Genomic DNA, 22,102 nt, shown 5'->3' on the forward strand with positions numbered 1-22,102 from the left:
TGTATATTTAGTGAATTTAGTTTTGATTGATGACAGCTTTGGAGCCACTCATTGTGGAGAAAAAAACAAAACCCACAGATGGCATATTTTAACTATATTAATGGTTCGAGACTTAAACTTAGCACTATATATTTTTGCAATCCTTCAGAAAGCAAAGCTGCAATTTATACCAATAGATTCTGCCTGTCTTCGGACCGAGCAAGACTGACAAAAAGATGTCAGGGAAGGGGATGTAGATCATCACTTCTTGGCGCAGGGGGTTGGGGCCAGGCAATTTTGACCAGGGGTTGCTTTTTTATGTCTTATCACATCTTCTTCATCATCATTGTCATATCTTGTTGAAAGTCATAACCCTACCAGTATCTCTAAGGGAAGATCTTTTTTTTCCCCTGGTTTAAAAAAAAAAAAAATCAATAACGGAGAATTTGAGCCTAAATAATGGGTCAAAGGGGCTCTTCCCCCTCCCCCCAAAGGCTGTAAAGTCTAAACTGGGACATTTAAAACATGGCCATCTCACCCAAGAGTGCATTGGTTGTGGAGTTTATTTGAATGGCATGCTAGCTCAGTTGCCTTCATAACCCTTTGGAATTGAGCCATGAAAACTCCATCAAGAAATGCTTCAGGAAGTCCTAGCCTCCTTTTTTTGGAGGGGTTATGGCAAAAGCCTTCTCTAATTGTTTGGAGGGATGATCTTGGGAGCAGAGGTGAAATGTTGCCGGTTTGGCCCGGTTCACTCAAACCGGTAGTAAAAAAAAAAAAATGCTTGCAGTTCTACCGAACTGGTACTTCCGATGATCAGCTATGCCGCATGATTTAGATTGGCTAGAAAGCAGGAAATCATCAGATGTCTTGCTTTCTAGCTAATCTAAATCATGTGGCATGTTGTATTTAGCTCAGAAGCCTTCAAAATGCTTCTTTTTTTTCAGCACCCAGGAGGGTTTCCCTGAGGCCCAGTAGGCCAAAAATGGGGTGCAGGGAGGTGCTGTGAAAGGAAAAAAAAAGGAAAAAAAAGACTTTTGAACCCCCCCAGTCATATGACCACCTAGCCACGCCCACCCAGTCACATGACCACCTGACCACCCCCATAAAACTGGTGGTTAAAAAAAATTGAATCCCACCACTGCTTGGGAAACTAGGCTAACTGATGCTGCTTAGGGAATGGCCAGACAAAAGATGGCTCCTAAGAAACCCGCCGTGAGTTATCCAGAGTTATCCATGGGATAACAATGGGAGGATTGTACTTTCAGACTTGCAAAGTGAATGTGACAGCCTGCCTAAATTAGACCAGATGCTTATCGCGATGAGGAGGAAAGACGTGGTTTAGCGTGGTTAGGAGGTCAGGATTACCAGATACTTTTTTGCCATGAAGTTGGGAGAAAAACCCAGGAAGGTTGCATCCCATCTTGGAGAAGACAACACAGCCCATTAGGCTTGAATTTGGAAGCAGAAACCACGTTTGCGAGCTTTGATTACGGTAGCTATGACACCATGAGAAATTATACAACAGAGAAGAAAGGAAGATCTACTGTGGTGCTCTCAGCAGACTTTTGCCCCAAGCTGAAATGGAAATAGCATTTTATATGACTTGTTTCCTGTTCTTCAGATTCCTTGTGGAATGAGACACAATTTGAGCATAAATGTGTTTGTATCTGAATACGAATTCTAGAAAGTTTGCATTTTCAAGACTTCCCTTGAGGGCTGAAGCTTATTTGTTTGAAAGTGGTGTGTATGTCTCTTTGCAGTGTACTTTGTCCGTCTGTCTGACTCCCTATTTCTCTGTCATTGACCAACGGTCCTGCAAAATTTGGAAGCAGGTTTATGAAGAACTAGTTCGATACCTGTGCTTCGCTATGAAACTATGTGATCGGGCTTAGTTTTTGGGGAGGAAAACAAGGGGAAAAATTGTGCCTCTGCCTACCAGCATCCATCAGTATTCATCTGGCTAGCGACCTGTCAGTGTGTGAGAGAGTTGAGGGCTGTTTGGAAACTGAAACAATATTTGCTGTGTGAGCAAGAAGAAGGCAGTAAGGAGCCTGGGCATGGCTTAGCTCAACTGTTCTGCACTAAAGCTGTTTGATGCTGTGAAACTGAAACTGAAACTCCTCTCCTCTGTTTGTGTTTTGCATTTGGAAGAGATTTCTTTTCAGGTGGAACTCCTTAATATCAGAGCGTGTTAATAATGATAATATACAAAATACTAATGCTGTGATGGTCATTTTGAAAACTCCTTTCTTAGTGAGCCCCTAGAAGCCAAGAGGAACATACGTGCCAAATTTCAAGTTAGTAGGCTTTACGGTTCTGGAGATATTGTGATGGTGTGTGAGGGGCATTTTGCTTTTATATATGTAGATAATCTTCATGAGTCAGCTTTTTTTTTTTGGCAAAAAATAGAAGAATTGTGTACCAATGCTTTAGGGGTAGAGAATCAATTCAAAGGCAATTTTGATTGACTCCGAGTCAAATCACCCTTTCCAAAGCCAGATTGATGTTTGAGATCAAATTGTCAATCAGATTGGATGCCCCTGAAGGCTTTTTATTTTCAAATCGATTTCATCTCTAATTGGATTGAACTAATGATCCAGAATGGATCCAGGGGTTCAACTCAGAGGAGGGGCACTCCTTCTATTGGGGTAATGTCCTGGGGGAAATGTAAACACACATGCGTACACATTTTAGCGCAAGCAATATTTTTTTTCTAAAAAAAACAATAGATATACAAGTTCCGCAAACCAAATGTGACATAACCACAAGGAGAAAAATTGAACTTGACAGATTCACCATCCCGGTTTCTTAATGCGGCATCAAAATGGGTGAATCTGAGAAGCATATTTCACTCTGAGTTTTCCTTTCTTATTTTCTTAACTCTCTCCTGGCCTGGTGACATTTGAGAACAAGCGTGATTAGACTCACGCAAGGAATTTGTCTTTGGTGCATAAGCTCACAGTGTGCATATAAACAGGAAGTAACAGGTCATGTAGGTCATAAATCATAGTTATAATCGTTAATTATAAGTTACAAACTATGATTATGCAACCTTATGTCACCAGACTTGAAATTCTAGACTTAGAAAACTATGAACTATGCCGCCTTCAGTCCAATCTTAGTATATAAAATCATACATTATACATCCAAAAGAACATGCACATATTTATCCTTTTCAGTAGGGTTCTCCCAAACTTGGCAACTTTAAGACTTGTGGACTTCAAGTCCCAGAATTCCCCAGCCAGCAGAGACCATGATTTTGATGAACTGTTTCATCCTCCCATTATTTCTGGCTGAACTGGAACGTAACAAAAATAAGTTGGCTTTTGTAAAAACGAATTTTCATTCTCGTCTATGCCTTGCGTCTTCCAAAGGGTTAATCTTACCCGTGCATAAGAAGCTTGCTTAATTTTTAGTTGCGAGTGTTTAGAGAAGGGAAGGATTTCCTTGTTTTGCTGCAAATCATGGGGCTCCCACCCAACCCCCCTTCTGCTTTTCCTTCCTGTGGTTTAAAGGATACGAAGAATGACTCTGAAGTCTTAAACCTGGCGAGGCTTCTGTTAAAGTGCCAGTGGGAGTGATTAATCTGACTTTTGTATGGGATTTAGAAAGTGGGGTTCACGCCATGTTGGTTAAGCTGAGCAGATAACAGGAAAATACAGCGTAGAAGTGATATCGCTTATCGGGTTTTGGCTCCATGTTTCTGATTCCTGCAGAACGCACCTGGAATACGCAAAGAGGTAACACTGGAAGGATTAGCTTCACAGCTACGGTGGCATTTATCCAAATGTACTGCTAATGAACCACAGGGTGTAGGAGGCCTAGAAATGAGCAGAAATGCTGCTTGAATGAAGTTGCAGCAGTGGCAAAGATCCAGGGCTGGAGCAAAGGGTCAATGGTAGAGGACAGGAAGGCCTGGAGGAACGTTGTCCATGGGGCTACGATGGGTCGGACGTGACTCTGCAACTAGCAACAACCTCCTAACGGTGTTGCTTATCTGTAGTTTGCTTCCCATCCATTAGGGAGCAAGAGGAAGAGGTAGTGGATAGGTACAACATCTAGATATGTTAGAATATGGGGCTATAGCTCAGGGTTGCAAAGAGGGGTCTCTGGTGCTCTTTGGTGGCTTTCTTGTAGATATTTCATGGCCCATCCAGGTAGCATCATCAGTGGTATGGAGGAAGAGGAGGAGGGAAGGACTGTGGAGTCCTTGGTGATCTCTAAGGTTGGTGGTTTTTATGCAAGACGTTTCGTGGCCAGATCAGGTAACATCATCAGAGCACTGATGGATAATGTTGGGTCATGAGACATCTGCAAGAGAGCCACCAAGCTCAGAGAGCACCAAGGACCACACAGTTCTCCTCCTCCTCCTCCTGTTTTCCTCCACTCCACAAACCCCACTCTCTTCTAGCACTGATGATGTGCCCTTGTTGGGTCATGAAACATCTATAAGAAAACAAACAAGCTCAAAAAGCACCAAGGACTGCAAAGTCGTCCTCTTCCTCCTTCTCCTCTTCCTCCTCCTCCTCCTCCTGCTGTTTTCCTCCACTCCACAAACCACACTCTCTTCTAGCACTGATGATGTGACTTTGTTATGAAACATCTATAAGAAAACAACCAAGCTCAAAAAGCACTAAGGACCGCAAAGTCATCCTCTTCCTTCTCCTCCTCCTCCTCCTCCTCCTCCAATTCCTCCTCCTCCAATTCCTCCTCCTCCTCCTCCTCCTCCTCCTCCTCCTCCTCCTCCCTCCTCCTCCTCCTCCTCCTCCTCCTGTTTTCCCCCATTCCAATACCCCACTCTCTTCTAGCACTGATGATGTGCCCTTGTTGGGTCATGAAACATCTATAAGAAAACAACCAAGTTCAGAGAGCACCAAGGATTCCTCATTTCAACCCTGAGCTACAAATATTGTCTTCTACTGATATGGAAGGCTTTTGGGGAGAAACTCAAAGATGACCTTGGGGAAAGAATGCATCACCTAGCAAAGTGCGATAGAAACCAGGAAAGGGGAGAGAAAATTAAAGTGGGGTGGAGTTAGTCCTAAATATTAGATTCGGACCTCACTCCTCCAATGACCCGGAGCCACCAAATTCGGTGCCATGGATGGTGTGCATATTGCTTACATTTAAGAAAAAAGCTGGAGAGCCATCTCATTCAGCCTCTGTCTGGGGAGTGGATAAAAATGGAAACTGGTTCCCTCCACTCAGATCAAACTCTGCAAACATTGTAAATCCATGCTGGTGGCCAACGGCTCAAATTTTGATCACACGACAGTGGCTGGATGTTGCAATGGTCATGAGCTCAAGGACCAGTCGTAAGTCACTTCATCAGTGCCGTTGCAACTGTGAACAGTCGCTAAACAAATGTTTTGAAGCCAAGGACTACCTGTGCTTAGAACAAGGGGTCGTGTCTGCTCCCAAGATGGAGAATTTTGCTGCAGTAAGTTTTATTTACATCGTTGTTCAAAAAATCGGCCCACACCAGCTGCCCCCTGCCCACAAGACAAAGGAACGCCCCCCCCCCAGGAATATAATGCCAAGTTAACGTTTGCCATAGCTGTGAATCCAACGCCAGAAACCGTTCCGTTCTCGAGTTGTTGCAGACAAATGATGGATTTGCTTCTTGAATAAATAATTTCAAATGGAAGAGAACTTTGTCATGGGATAATGAGGTCTCCCTTGCTCCCAGCTGAACGCCGAAGCACTTTATAGAAAAGGAGTGCGAGATGTTTATTTTCAAAGCCGAACACATTTATCCTCTGACAGGACTTGCGTTCCAGCGACTTTATTTGGGCTCTATCAAATGTCAGATGCCGGCGTAATCACTTTGTCAGGCTGATATTGCTGTGCTAGTTTGCAGGGAAGGCAGCTCAATCTCCAGAATGCCAAATTGCTATCAGATCACTCAAATATGCAACAATGCTCCAATATACTTATATTTATTTCTCGTTCACGATGGCGCCGCTTTAAGCTGACTAACACACTGTCGGCTTTTAAATGGTGTTCTTGTCGTCTCCTTGTATTTTCAGCATTGTTCGTCTTCTCGGTAGCGTTTTATCTTCATCAGAGTCATTCAGATAAATGGCTGAAGGAAACACCATTTTTTTGTCATGAAGGTGAGAAAGAAACATGGCTATTTTCATGAGCAGTGAGTCAAGTTTCATGATGCTTAACCACCTTAGTTGAAGATGAAGCAGCAGCATTAATGAGACATGTTCAGCATAGCTAGTAGTAATCTTGGTTAGTTGTTTTTGTGGCTTATGAACGATGAGCCAAGTCTCATGATGCTTAACCAGCTTAGTTAAAGATGAAGCAGCTGTGTTAATGAAACACGTTTGGCATAGCTAATATTAATCTTGGTTAGTTTTTTGTGGCTTATGAACAATGAGCCAAGTCTCATGCTTATCCAGCTTAGTTCAAGATGAAGCAGCTGTGTTAATAAAACACATTCAGTGTAGCTAATCTTGGTTAGATTTTTTTCTGGCTTGTGAATAATGAGCCAAGTCTCATTATGGTTAACCAGCTTAGTTAAAGATGAAGCAGCTGTGTTAATGAAACATGCTCAGCATAGCTAATATTAATCTTGGCTAGGTTTTTTGTGGCTTATGAATGATGAACTAAGTCTCATTATGCTTAACTAGTTTGTTAAGTGAATCACACTGTTGTTAAACACACCATTGTTAAACAAACAAACAAACATTGGTCACCACACCATAAAAAAGATGTTCATCACTAGGAGACTGGGAGTTCTAGTCCTGCCTTAGGTATGAAAGCCAAGTGGGTGACATTGGGCCAGTCCCTCTTTCTCAGCCCAATTCACCTTACAAGGTTGTTGTGGGGAAAATCAGACCAAGGTGTGTTGCACATGTTTGCCATCTTAAGTTGTTTGTAAAACTAATAAAGGCAGGATATAAACAAACAAACAAACCTTCATTTGATATTCTTTCCATGACACTCTCAGTACCAAAGTTCCCATTGATGGGTAATAACAATAGATTTATCTCTTATTTATTAAAGGTTATATTCTCACCGACTATTATTATGGAAGCAGTAATAGAAATGCAATTTAATTTTCTGTCCCTGACCTGCAAAAATGAAACGGGTAGAAGGAGCTGGAGGTGATTTTCAACTGAGTGAAACTCTTAATTTTTGGTTCCTCTTCATTTCCTGTTTTGGCACATTTGCCTGTTTCAATTCCTTCTGTTTTCTAAATCTTTCCGATTTGGATGCTCTTGGCTTTCCCCTTTTTCTATTTGTAAGTTCATTTTTTTATCTCATTTCTGCACACGTTTGAGTTTTCCCTAAAACTGTTGAGTATTGTTATACTCCCCCAAATATATAATTTTTTTTAGCAAATGTGTCTAGCAGACCCAGTTTCTGCAAACAATTTCCCCTTAATGTACTTTTTGTGCACTATTTTCATCAACAAAAGTATTTTCCTTCATTTTCTCTCACTATTGCATTTCTATTTCTCCCCTCCCCTGCCCATTGGCTATCAGTAGAATGGTGATTAGAATTAAAATTTTGGAAGATAACTCTTTCCTGCCTGGTTCCAAGTCCTGTATATTCTGCAATTCTTTAATCAGAATTGGAAAATTGGGAAGGAGATAGCAGAAGCAATAGCACCTAGACTTATATGCTGCTTCACAGTGCTTTACAGCCCTCTCTCTAAGTCAGAGGTCTCCAACCTTGGTAACTTTAAGACTTTTGGACTTCAACTCCCAGAATTCCTCAGCCAGCTGGCTGAGGAATTCTGGGAGTTGAAGTCCACAAGTTTTAAAGTTGCCACGGTTGGAGATCCCTGCTCTAAGTGGTTTACAGAATCAGTATATTGCCCCCAACAATCTAGGTCCTCATTTTACTGACCTTGGAAGGATGGAAGGCTGAGTCAACCTGGAGCAAGTGACAATTGAACTGGTGGCAGTCAGCACAGTTAGCCTGCAGTACGAGCTTCCAAACCAGCTGGCTTTCATGCATAAGGCGGAACTAGAACGCCCAGTCTCCTTGTGATTGGCCCAAAGTCACCCAGCCGGCTTTCATGCCTAAGGCGGGACTAGAACTCCCAGTCCCCTGGTGATTGGCCCAAAGTCACCCAGCCGGCTTTCATGCCTAAGGCAGGACTAGAACTCCCAGTCTCCTGGTGATTGGCCCAAAGTCACCCAGCTTGCTTTCTTGCCTAAGGTGGGACTAGAACTCCCAGTCTCCTGGTGATTGGCCCAAAGTCACCCAGCTGGCTTTCATGCCTAAGGCGGGACTAGAACTCCCAGTCCCCTGGTGATTGGCCCAAAGTCACCCAGCTGGCTTTCTTGCCTAAGGCGGGACTAGAACTCCCAGTCCCCTGGTGATTGGCCCAAAGTCACCCAGCTTGCTTTCTTGCCTAAGGTGGGACTAGAACTCCCAGTCCCCTGGTGATTGGCCCAAAGTCACCCAGCTGGCTTTCATGCCTAAGGCGGGACTAGAACTCCCAGTCCCCTGGTGATTGGCCCAAAGTCACCCAGCTTGCTTTCTTGCCTAAGGCGGGACTAGAACTCCCAGTCTCCTGGTGATTGGCCCAAAGTCACCCAGCTGGCTTTCTTGCCTAAGGCGGGACTAGAACTCCCAGTCCCCTGGTGATTGGCCCAAAGTCACCCAGCCGGCTTTCATGCCTAAGGCGGGACTAGAACTCCCAGTCCCCTGGTGATTGGCCCAAAGTCACCCAGCCGGCTTTCATGCCTAAGGCGGGACTAGAACTCCCAGTCTCCTGGTGATTGGCCCAAAGTCACCTAGCTGGCTTTCTTGCCTAAGGCGGGACTAGAACTCCCAGTCTTCTGGTGATTGGCCCAAAGTCACTCAGCCGGCTTTCATGCTTAAGATGGGACTAGAATTCACAATCCCCTGGTTTCTAGCCTGCTGCCTTAACCACGAGACCAAACTGGCTCTCTAAGCTTCGATTCTTAGATATGCTATAAAATTGAACTGCTCTAATAGAAAGTGCGCATCAACCTTCTTCGAGAGAAAGAATTGGAGAAATACACTCCTTCATCTATCGATTGTACCTTCCAACCATTAGAAGTTAAAACTATTACAGGCCCTGCCTGGCCTCATCCAGAGCAGAGGACATCAAAAACTCTCAGTAGTTCTGGGGGGAAATGAAAAATCCACTTCTTTCCATTACTGGCCATCGTTTATTGGAAATTCCTCAGCTTTTAACTGTTTCTCGAAGCTATTATTTCAGCCTTTGGGTTATCGGCTTCCCATCTCAAGGCAGAGGAGGTAAAACCACCTGAATCCTGAAAGCATTTTGGTCTCAATCATCAAAATTGTAATTGAAAGTCCTGGATGAGATCAGGATAAAATACACATCGCAAGGAGATATATATATATATATATATATATATTTGCTCAAATCCTGAATTTACAATGTTCGATAATATGTACTCTCAGGGCTGTGCTCTTCCTCGGTTTCATATTATGTTTTTACCTGTCAGGCTGTTTTATCTCTCTCTCTCTCCTGTCAACTGAGGAAGGTTCTCTATTGCAAGCAGGAAAGGCAAACATCTATTATGAATTTGCTGGTTCTGAATTTCTCAAATGCGCTCAGATATTCCTGATAACTGCATATGAATTTTGCTGTTGTGGGGAAAGGCGTGCATCGTTTCCTTCTCGCTTTCTTATTAAGGAAATCAGCGAAAGCAAAATGAAAATATTTGTGTGCTGCTTATCCTCAGAAGGGGAGGAAAAAAAAAGAATTTGTGTGGCAAATGTTCTTTCAAAGGAGAAGGGAATTGTAGCACAATTCTGATGCGTAGAAGTTTTCTGGTATCTAGTTAGGGATACACCTAGTTTTCTGGCACCTAGTTAGAGAAGGAGACCTGGTTTTCATCGTACATTTGTTTTATTATCATTTTTATCCCACGTTTATTACCTTTTATAAGTCAACTCAAGGTGGCAAACATACATAGTACTTCTTCCTCTTCTTTTCCCTCCCACAACAACAGCAACCCTGTGAGATGAGTTGGGCTGAGAGTGTTCTGACCCATGCCCTTTTCCAACAAATCAAACACAATCCAAAAGGAACACAAACCTTATAATGTTTTTGCAAAATAATTAGCTGTGATAAACACAAGCCTTGCCAAACTGTGCGAGACTTGCCAAAAGATAATAGATAAGAAATAATTTGCAATACAAGAATCTTCAAAGACAAACTCAGGATACTGGAATGTCCACGAGGCTGGAATTTCAAAACGTCGTTGCCTTCTGCAAAGTACGTTCCTTTCACAGCTGGCTTTTATCTTCTTGAAGGAGGGGCCATTACCTTGCAGCCTTACTCCCGAGTCGCCCGTGCTGTTGTAGCTGCTCTTTCCTACGAGCAATCCTGCGCGCATGCGCACTTAGCCCAGGCTCCTCGGGAACCTCCTCATCGCTGCTGCCAGCCCCCACAATCTCTGAAGACAGCACTCCCTAATGGTCCTGGCCCCTCATCTCAGTCCTCGCTCTCCTCAGCCATCCACACCTGCTGCCGGCTAACCACAAAAGAGAGAGAGAGTAACTGGCCCAAAGTCTTCCAATCAGCTTTCCATGCATAAGGTGGAACTAGAATTCACATCTCCTGGTGATGGGCCCAAAGTCACCTAACTGGCTTTCATGCATAAGGTGGGACTAGAACTCAACACCTCCTGGTTTCTTGGCCAGCATCTTAACTGCTATATAAAAATGGCTTCTTTTATTTGGTCTCTGGTCTCATGGTTTCTCCCAGTGGTGGTATTCTACCTGTTTGGCCCAGTTCTGCTGAGCTGGTAGTGGCGATGAGCAGTGGAGATCTGGTTCTTTCCGCCACTCTGCTGTTGGGCCCACCCACCCATCTGGGCTGCCATAGTCACTTTTATCCTCTGCTTTTGAAGCACAGCTGCTTTGCGCGGCACAGTAGAGTGCTGCGGGGCAGCTGGTGAAGCAACTGGGAGAGTGCAGGCTTGCAGGAGGTGAGCTGGAATGCCTCTGCACCTACACAAAGTGTGTGCATGTGCACAAAGCACGCCCACCAAGCCACGCCCACCGAACCGGTGGTAAAACTTTTTGAATCCCACCACTGGTTTCTCCATTTTTCAAACCATTCCCATGAGGGCCTCGTGCACAAACAAAAATAACGGTCGGCGTCCAAAAGCAGGCCAAACTACAACTTATCCATCCAAAGTGCCCAACCCCATTTTAGCCTGGCCCAGAGGCTGAACGATCCTCATCGAAGTGTTGATAATGATGGAAATACAGAGGAGTTCCTTGCTTTTCCATTGGATCTGGGTCTCCAGGAGGGTTTGTGGCCTGTTGGCCTCTGGCCCCTCCAGCAACTGAATCAGAGGAGGAGGCGTCGGAGTCAGGGTCAGCCTCAGGGAAACCTGGGAGCTCTGAGGGGGAAGAGGGAGCTGGCAGAGAGAGAGAGAGAGACAGGGAGAGAGAGAGAGAAGCAGAGCCTGGGCTGTCCATCAGCCCTCAAATGGAGAGTCCACAGCCGCCAGGTCTGGAGGTGGCTGATGGGGAAGAGGAGGAACAGCTGGGCCCAGTGCCTGACGCAAAGATGCACAGAAGGCAGAGGAGAGGAGAGCAGTGGAAATCTATGGGCCGGTCCCTGGGACAGAAAAGCCACCGCTGCTAGCGAAGCCCCACCCTAGCTCTGGGGATAAAAGGCAGGGGGCAGAGATGAATATAGATATGGCAGACAACTATTCATCTCCCTGCCGGACAGACTTGTTAGCCTGGGGTGAGAGAGAGAGAGAGAAATTTTTTTTTGCCAGGGCTGCTGATGCTGCTAATAAAGGAATCATTGATTTAAATACAGAGGGTTTGTCATGTTTGGGGAGCTGGGTCAGAGCGGGATGGTTCCATGGGGCCTGGATTGGGGACATCCGTGTGTCTTTCTTACCCTCTGGAAACTGTGGAAAATAATCATTCTCCACCAACGAGAAGCATTTTTTTCGCTCTTCGTTAGCTCTCCGCCCGCCCTTTGCTCTCTGTCTGATCAAGGCTGATTTTAAATCACGCCAGCCGCGTCCTTTCCAATTGATCTCTCCACTTTCCATCATCGGTGTCTATTTAAGTGAGTTGGACTTTAAGACTTGTGTACGAATCCACCCGTCCGCTTTGGAAAATTCTCAGTAGAGACAAGGCGATGATTGGCAGGCCTTCCTGTTCCCTCTAATGGCATTCCAAGTGCATTAGTGAAAAGCATTGATTATTTTTGTTTTCACCTGCCAGCAACTTTCTATTCCAAGCTAATCCAAAAGTAATTTAATTGCATGGGTGGCCCCGATGTTTCATCGGGGTCAGTTGTTCCATCTTGGGCTTGGAAGAGGCGTGTGAGGCTGCCACAGTCTTCTAAATAGAATTCCCCATATAGCATAAATAAAAAGATGTGTATAAGCAATGAGAGGCTTAGCAGGTACGCACAAGGTGCAGTGGAGAACATTTCTCTCTCTTTCTTTCTCTTTCTCTCTTTTTATTTTTCTTTCTCTTTCTCTTTCTTTCTCTTTCTCTTTCTCTCTTTTTTTCTCTTTCTCTCTTTTTATTTTTCTTTCTCTGGCTTTCCCTTTTCTTTCTCCTTTTCTCTCTCTCTTTCTCTTTCTTTATTTTTCTTTCTTTTTCTTTCTCTTTCTCTCTTTTGCTTTGTCTTTGTCTTTCTTTTTTTCTCTCTCTCTTTTTCTCTCTCTTTCTTTTTCCTCTTTTTTTCCCTCTGTGTTTGTCTTTGTCTCTCTCTTTCTCTTTCTCTTTCTTTCTTTCTCTTTCTCTTTCTCTTTCTCTTTCTCTTTCTTTTTCTTTCTTTCTCTTTCTCTTTCTCTCCTTTTTTCTCTTTCTCTCTTTTTAATTTTCTTTCTTTTTCTCTCTCTTTCCTTTTCTCTCTCTTTCTTTTTCCTCTTTTTCTTTCTCTGTGTTTATCTTTGTCTCTCTCTTTCTCTTTCTTTTTCTCTCTTTCTCTTTCTCTATCTTACTCTTTCTCTCTTCCCCTCTTTCTTCCCCCCCTCTCTCTCTCTTCCTTTTTCTATTTCTTTCTCCCTCTCATCTATTTAGATTTTTCATCATCCATGTCATGCTTCTCCCAAAGGCACTTTTTTTCCCAAAAGAGAACTGGAATGTCTTGGTTTTTTCCCCTTGAAACTGTTTCACTTCGCATCCAGGAAGCTTTTTCAACTTCTGAACTAAAGAAGCTTCTTGGATGTGAAGCAAAATGTTTTCAAGGAAAAAAAAAAACCAGGAAGTCTTGTTGCCTTTTGGAGAAAGCACCTTTGGGACTCTCTTTCCCTCTCTCGTATTTTTTATTTTTTCAATTGAACTGATATACTTCATCATCGTTAGCTGTGTCAAGGATCCACTTATATAAAATATAATTGTGATTGTGATTGTTGCTTTTGGTGCCATCATCAATATTATTCCTAAGGCACATTGGGGTGGCCTAGTGATGGAGACACTCGCTTCCCACTCAGAAGGTTGAGGGTTCAATCCTAGGTAGCAGCAGATATTTCTCTCTCAGGGTGCAAAGAAAAAATACTTGCTGTGAACCCTGCATGGCATTCAGCCAGTAAATGCTCAGCTCCATTCACTCATCCTGACTCTACCCCAAATTTGGGTTCTACAGGTCATAAAAAGCTAGCAGAGTATAACTCCAGAATGTTACCGATGGTTCTTTTTTTAAATGGGTGTGGCTCTCCAGGTTTGTAAATCCTTTGCAGAACATTCATTGTCTCCAGAACCAGATTATTCTTTTAATTTTCCCTATTCCTTTCTCTCTCTCTCTCTTTTTTTTTCCTTCTAGCTTTAGTCACCAACAGACCACCTCAGCCGTTGTATCCAGTAGAGAATCAGACGAGTCTTCTCGAAGTCCAGTTGGGTAAGTTCCTTTCTGAGAAATGAAACCAGACCGAACTGTGGCTGATACCCATGTTTCTCCAAAAAGAAGGCCAGGTCTTATTTTCTTTTGAGCCTTGAAAAAATGCCCAGGGCTTCTTTTTGGAGGGTTCTAATTATTGACTCATCTCGCGGCAGTTGTGGTTTGCCGGCTACCTGTGCAGATGGCAGCGGAATCGGACAGTGGGGAAGAACGGGGACCAGTTAGGGAGTCTGGAGAGGACTCAGACGAGGGTCCTGCATCCGATGCAGAGATGGGGCCAGGGCCATCTGGGAGTGGGGTGCTGACTCTGGAGCCTCCAGAGTCTGGCAGCAGCATGGCAGAGGAACAAGGGAAGCCTGTTCCCAGTGTGCATTTGCACAGAGCTGCCAGAAGGCAAGAGCAGCTAAGGCAAAAGGGGAGACTCGGGAGTAAGGCTTGGAGTTAATTGCCCTCCCCTAAGGTATAAAGGAAGTACAAAGGTAGAGAAACCTTTGCAGGAAGCAAAGTCGTTCGCTCTGTTCAGATTAAACCTTGAAGCTCTGTGTGGACTTTATACTTTGGTTGCTTTTTTCCAGTTCATTTGGCACTTTAGTTGTTGGCAGCAATTCAAAGGAGAGAAAGGTGGGTGCTTATCTCAAGGGACTGTTTGTGACTCATCACAGGCTGGGAATGAACATAATTCCCAGCATTGAAATAAAACAAGAGTTGTTTTAACTAAGCGTGTGCTTAATTATGGTCTCAGGAAGCCTTGGTCAGAACACCAACAGCCCTGCCCAGCAGGAGCCCGCTGACGGCCCATGTCTTCTGCGGCCACTTGCCACCACTTGCACGCATTGCCCTGGCCTCCATTTCACCTTCAGATGCCTTCTTGAAAGCCCTCTGCAGGCGATAATAGAGCTCTGGATCGGTCCGGCTGGGGCCATGTGTATGAGTGGCAGCAAGAGGCTGCAGAAGAAGGCGAGACAGGAGTCGGGGTGTACGAGGCCTGGTAAGTAGGGCAGCTCAACCCATCCCCACCCTAGCTTATTTTTTTACCTGTGTGCCTTGCTGCACCCCCTGCACACCTGGGTGGGTGGGGGTCTTAATTAGGGCTAATTTTGTGAGTGGGGCTTAATTTGATCGCATGCGCTGAAAAACGTGACAGGGCTTCTTTTCAAAATCGTCTTTTTTGGAGAAACACGGTTTTACTACACACAAATCAATAAGTTACTTTCTCATTTGCAATGGGGGAGAGGGGTTCTTCCAACCCTGGTTTCAAGCGGGGGGGGGATTTGCATAGGATTGGAGAATGGGGCTAATTGTCTGAGGTTCATCCAAGGACATGATGGATGGATGGATCCAAAGATCGATGCATTAGCTCTTGAAACGTTGCAATGAAACAACCGCTTTTCAGGTTACCTGAGAGAAATGTTGATAAATGCAATGTAATAGGGGAGATTGGGATTGTATTTATAACATTATGCACGATGTGTAGGAAACAGAAGTCTTTCTGCCCATTTTTGTACATCCTTGACTTACGAACACAACTGAGCCCAAAATTCCTCTTTCTAACCTAGGCAGGTTGAACTTTGCCTCATTTTACAACCTTTCTTGCCATTATTGTTCAGTTAATCACTGCAGTTGTTAAGTTAGTCACACGGTCATTGTGGATGTAGCTTGACTTTGTCAGAAGGGTGCAAAAGAGGCACCAGGACGTGCAACCATCATAAATACGAGTCAGATGCCATGCATCAGAATTTTGGTTGCATGACCTATGGGATGCTGTGACACCATTGTAAGTATATAAACGGTCATAAGTCGCTTTGTTCAGTGCCATTGTAACTTTAAACAGTCACTAAGCGAACTGTTGTAAGTGTCAGGATTCCGACACTTAACCCCATTTAAATCATGAGTCTCTACCCAAACTCCAAAAATATTTATTGGGAGTTAAAAGATGCGGCATTGCCTGGATATATCATAATTCATATTCTCCAATGGGACACATCCATAGCCAAGAGTCATCAATCATACTCTCCACAGTTAGAATTTTGTGCGGCAGAAACTTCAGTCAACTTGTTACTATCTTTGAAAACATTTATGGAATGCACTTTTGGTTTGCAAGCTGCCGCACTGCTCCCCCCCTCCCTTTCTGTTGGCAACTCTAAACAGACCATAGAAATATTTTATGAGTTGACAGTAAGTCGAGGACTTACTAATAGAATATGAGTCATTCTAGGTGACACTAGTTGGGTGGAATTCCTCTTTCTTTAAGTACCACTTAAAGAATGCCTCCCCGCAAAGTGTGAGGTTGCTCGCCTCCTCAGGTTTTTATTTTTTTTTTTTCCAGTTTCTGAATTTTGCAGACCTGCCATATTTTTCATCAGTGTGCACATGACAGCCAAAGATAACATCTTGTGTGTGTGTGTGTGTGTGTGTGTTTATTTTCCGTTTTGTTTACAAGCCATTTTTGTAAACGAGAAACGAGTTAAGCCTGCAGGATTACTATTGTTTGCATGAATCTACTTTGCATTCAGACATTTTCAAGACACATTTGCAAAAATTGACACATAATAAAAAAATTTTTTTTTAAAAAAAGAGTGAATTCCAAGTGAACAATTTTTCAGTTCAGTTCAGTGCAGATACCTGAAACTGGATAAAACAATTTGGTTTCCACTCCCTGATAGATCTTCGATTAAATAGTTTTAAGAGTAGATTAAACCAATTAGTGTAAGAGAGTCTTTTGTCGTTACTTCTTAACAGTGAGAACAAGTAGAGATTTCTTGTTTGGAAGTGACTAAGAGTTACAACTCTTAGGATTTACTTATTGGATTTGAAGATATTTAAATACAAGACAGCTCACACTGTTTATTATTATTATTATTATTATTATTATTATTATTATTATTATTATTATTATTATTATTATCATCATAAAAAACAATGACTACATAAACAGTGTGTTATCTGGGTATAGTTAATTTTGAGAAATAATAATGATATTAATAACAATGATTCATAATATTAATAATGATCACATAATCATAATAATGTTTGCTTATCCATTTTATAAGTCCTTCCCTATATAATTAATCATTCTCCTATGCTTTTAAATTTCTAACTTCTGTTTCTATCAGTTAGCCATTGGTAAAATAAATCCCATGTTAAAAAAATATTCAGTTTCTTCTTTCTCCTTAATTTTAAGTGTTAATCTATCCATTTGTAGCTCGCACTGTCCTTAACCTATACTTGCAACTTGTGTTTAACGGTATTTCAAGAAAATATGTTATGTATTTTAAGGTCCCTTCCACCTCTATTCTGTTTCTTTTAAATAAGCCCCGTTTCGCTGTGAACAAAGTCGGTTTCCATAGATCTGCCTCCTGATATATATATATGTAGAATAAATATACAACTAAGCTCTTCTATCAATCCATGCAAATCCATAACCTAATTTCAGGCTTCAAGCTCGGATGCTAAAAAGCTCAATCTCTTTTTCAGTTACAAAGATGACAAAGATGAAAACAATCCTATTAGACGAAGACAAGAATCTGTTCTTATTTTTGTACTTGTTTTTACTTTTGGGTGTTTAGAAGGGGTAGAATTTGCAAAGGAGATGGCATGCGGATGCTTTGATAAATTATATCTGTTTTCCAGGGTTTGGATAAGATTGAAAATAATGTTAACCTCGAGAAGATAAAGAATCATACATAGGTTTCAGCGTTACATAATCTGGATTGGCAGATTGAATCTTGACTGAAGTGCGGACCCAACCTATGAGATGTTGTGTTAAAAAATATGATTTGCTCCCCCTGTTCGTTTTAGCTGTTGCAGTTTTGAACAGTGTCTGGATTTGTGATTCTAGAAAAATCTTAGCCCCTGTCTGTGTATATAAGCAAGACAATATGTCTAAGCTGCTGGGAACTATCAGCAACTCTTGACGGTTAATCGTATGGAAGAAGAAAAAAAACTAGGATGAAAAAGTTTCCAAGTGCGCAACAGATTTTCTTTTTCATTTTTCCCTTCCTGAGTGCCTTGGAATACTTTGAAATTTCACTCTCCAAAAAATGCAAAACTAGGAGAGGATATTAGTCAGGAAGCATTGTCACGCTTAAGGTTGCCTTTCGAGAATTTTGCCAGTTTTGAATTTGGATAGGATTTATTGGATAGGTGGATGGGGAAAATAATAAATAAATAGTTTTGCTGTTTACCAGAGGGAGAAATTGAAATTAAAAGCAAGGTAAATGAGCGATCCCTTCTCAACATTCATTGGGGAAAAAATGTAAATACAAAGTTTTTATTTTATTTTTATTTATTTATTTTGATTTGTCAGTCACTTACAAGATAATAGGTATAAGTATAAACATGAGTAAGAATACAGGAAATAGGTATGAATAAATGGGGACAATAAGACAGGGACAGTAGGCACGATGGTACACTTATGTAAGCCCCTTACAGACCTCTTAGGAATGGGGTGAGGTCAACAGTGGATAGTTTAAGGTTAAAGGAGTGGGGGGGCATTAGAGGATGTAACAACCGAGTCAGGTAGTGCATTCCAGGCATTGACCACTCTGTTGCTGAAGTCGTACTTTCTGCAATCGAGTTTGGAGTGGTTTACATTGAGTTTGTATCTGTTGCACGCTCTTGTATTGTTGCGGTTGAAGCTGAAGTAGTCATTGACTGGTAGGACATTGTAGCAGATAATTTTACGTACTACGCTTAAGTCCAACCATAGGTGGTGTAGTTTAAGCGTCGGCGTTGTCCAAGGCCAACATTTCAAGCCTAGTGATATAGGGTTTCTATTGCGAGAAGAAGAGTGTAGTACTCTTCTCGTGAAATACTTCTGAACTTGCTCAATGGTATTAATGTCTGATATACAGTGCGGATTCCAGGTGGATGAGCTGTATTCGCGTATAGGTCTAGCAAAGGTTTTTGAAATGGGTTCAGTGGTGGGGCTGCTGCCAGTTCGGACCAGTTCTAGAGAACCGGTACGAACAACAATCACTTGGCCTCACCTACCCAACCCCTCACCCTATCCTGTCTTACATTTTCTTCTTTTGCAACTCAACTGATTCAGATGGCAAAGTGGATTACCCCACCTCAGCGGTCTACTTACTGGGGAAGGCTAGAAGGTGAGCTGGTGAGGTTCAAATGGGTGTTTATTGAATGCTGCGTGCATGCGCGAAGTGCACGCTCCCAGATCCGGTTGTTAAACTGGTTGCAGCCCAGTGGATTCACACCAGTGTTTGGATTCAGAATTTTTTTACTACCAGTTCTGTGGGCATGACTTGGTGGGCATGGCATGGCTTGGTGGGTGTGGCTTGGTGGGTTTGGCAGGGGAAGGATACTGCAAAAACCCAATCCCTCCCCACCCCACTAACCTACTTTCCAGCTCCGTTCTCCTGTGCAGGGCAACCAAAGAAGAACCAGCCAATCAGCTGGGACTCAATGGGAGGTGGAGAATAGATGGAGGCGGTGCCAGTCAGAGGTGGTATTTGCCGGTTCTCCGATCTACTCAAAATTTCCACTACCAGTTCTCCAGAACTGGTCAGGACCTGCTCAGTACCACCTCTGATTCACACATGGACTTTAATGTTCTGTTCTGGTCCCGCAAATGAGTGATGAGGATGGGAACGGCTCTTAGCCACTGTAAATTACAGGACAGCCTCCTTCTGCAAATTTTCTGACCTTTTCAACATTCTGCAATTTGCTAGACAAATGCCATCCACTTTCCTTCCTTCCCGCCACCCTTGTTTACAGTTTTGCTAAATGGACACGAATGGCAGAAGGAACGTCCAATCTGAACAGGCGTCAACGCCAAAGGTCAGGATGGTGCATCATCCTTCTTTTCACCTCACAGTTGACTGTCAAAGTTCAGAGCATCCTGGAGGGGAAAAAGATAAGGACTCCACCAATGGGAATCCCGAAGGTTGCATCCCTGTGAAGATTGTAGGTATTCCTTGACTTACAAGCACAATTGGGAGCAGAATTTCCATTGTTAAGTGAGGCGGTTGAAATGCCCAAATTTTTTTGGGCCATGATTGTTAAAACTAATCCATGAGGTTGTTAAGTGGATCGTGTGGCCATTAAGCAAATCTGGCCTCTCCCATTGGCCTTGACTATTCAGAACCCATCGGGGACAAATGTGAGAGCAATCAACCCTTGGAACAGAAGTTGCCTTCAGACGTTGTGGGAGCTTCATTGCTGGAGGCTTTCAAGAAGAGATTGGACTACCACCTGTCAGAAATGGTGTAGGGTCTCCCGCTTGGATGGAGGGTTGGACTAGATGACCTACAAGGTCCCTTCCAGCTTTGTAAATCTGTTAAAAAATGGCCGCTGTGTGGCCTCAAGCAAACCTCGTCGATAAATGGTGGTTCCCAAGTGCCCCAATATTAATCCACATGATTGTGGGAACGTTGCAAGAGTCATTTGTGTGAGGAGTGTTCATCAATTGCTTTTTTTCCAATCAACATTTGAAGCTACAATGGTACTGAAAATCGTGACTTATGCCCGTTTTTCACACTCAAAATTTAGATGGTTGGCAACCGATTCACATCTATGACGGTGACAGTGTCCCCGGGTCATGTGATCTCCTTTTGTCTGACCTTCTGACGAGCAAAGTTCTCAGGAAAGCCAGATTCACTTAACAACCGGGTTCCTAACTTAACAACGGCGGTGATCCTCTTAACAGCGGTGGCAAGGAAGCTCATCAAATGGGGCAAAACTCACCAACAGTCTCGCTTAGCAGCAGAAATTTTGGGCTCCATTGCAGTTGTAAGCTGAGGATTATCTCTACATAATCATTTATAGATTGTTTGCAAACCTCTCTCTTCTTGTCGTACCTGTGATACATTTCAGTACATTTCCTCTCCTTGGTGGTAAGTGGTTTGGTGGTTCACTCTCTCTTGAGAAATCTCAAGAAAATATGGGCACGAATCAGAGGAGGAGGGGGCATTGGGAGTCAGGGTCAGCATCAAGGCAACCTGGGAGCTCCGAGGAGGAAGAGGGAATGGAGCTGGCAGAGAGAGACAGACAGAGGCGGAGCCTGGGCCGTCCGTCAGCCCTCAGATGGAGAGTCAACAGCCCCAGGTCTGGAGGTGGCTGATGAGGAAGAGCTGGGTCCAGTGCCTGACGCGTGGATGCACAGAAGGCAGAGGAGAGGAGAGCAGTGGAAATCTATGGGCCGGTCCCTGGTACAGAAGAGCCACCACTGCTAGCAAAGCCCCATCCTCACTCTGGGGATAAAAGGCAGGGGGCGGAGATGAATAGGTGCGGCAGAGAACTATTCCAACTCCCTGCCGGATGGATTTGTTAGCCTGCGCTGAGAGAGAAACCTTTTATGGGGGTACAGGCGCCCCTAATGAAGGAATCTTTGAGTTCAGGGTTTGTTGTGTTTGGGGAGCTGAGTCAGAACATCCCGATTCTTTGCCCCCATCCCTCACAATTCCTGGCATTCCCATGGGCGGCGTGCCGATAAATACCAATTTAACTTCGGTGGCACTCGAAGCGAATAGTTGACTGCAAGGGAGTCCAATTATGTCGTTCGCCAATCGAATGGCACGCATTGCCCCTTAAGCTTCCTCTAATTCTGTGCTAATTCAAAGCGTTCGCCACCCTTCGTTGCCCAAGCTGAATAGTTTACGGTTGCAAAATTTACATATATTATAGCCATCCATGATTAAGCTGCAAATTATAGTTCGGCGATCCAGAGACAAGGGCTGGAGCTGGGTGAATAATTAATTAACCGCAGGTAATTTATGCAGGGGATTTCAACCTCCCTTCTCTTTGCACACTGGACATGTGCAGAGGGGACGATGGCTTTCCTACGATGCATCTCAGCGATTTGGGTAAAATAACTCTTCGTCTCTGTCTCACTCACGACTTGAACGCCTATTTCTTTGGGAATTAATATTTAATCCGGGAAGGAAAGGCAGTGTTTCGATAGGGCCTTTCAGCCTCATATGGAAAGTTGCTTCTCTTTTGTGACTGATGGGATCAGGTTTTCCCTACACTTAATTTTGAACGTTTGTAGCTTGGGTTAGGCCTGCGTGATTGTTCTGGTGCTTTCGGTGCTGCTACTTCACCGTCGAGTTTTCGATGCGTAGAATATCTTTGCAATTGAAAGATGCCCTGGAATTAGACTCAGCTCCTGGTATTGCGTGAACACAATCTTATAGATTTCCAGGATTATTAAAAAAAAGTTTTTTTTAACTTTCTAGCATTAATCAGGGCTGGCTGTGTTTAGCTTCTGATCCCAAGGAAACACACCATTTCAAAACTGATCGGTTTATGAAA

At 43.4% G+C, this 22,102-nt stretch overlaps 1 protein-coding gene across 1 annotated transcript in view; it reads left to right on the forward strand.

Moving 5' to 3' along the window:
- IL1RAPL2 (interleukin 1 receptor accessory protein like 2) overlaps positions 1–22,102 on the forward strand; it is a 353,680-nt gene that overhangs the window by 249,281 nt on the left and 82,297 nt on the right. Inside the window, exon 6 of the mRNA XM_087972218.1 lies at positions 13,760–13,834. Coding sequence (XP_087828344.1) covers positions 13,760–13,834 — 75 coding nt within the window. The remainder of the gene's footprint in view (positions 1–13,759; positions 13,835–22,102) is intronic.

This window comes from Notechis scutatus, chromosome 10, assembly GCF_049901735.1.
Source record: "Notechis scutatus isolate UNSWTSFEM ecotype Mainland chromosome 10, rNotScu1.2, whole genome shotgun sequence".
Lineage (NCBI taxonomy): Eukaryota > Metazoa > Chordata > Lepidosauria > Squamata > Elapidae > Notechis > Notechis scutatus.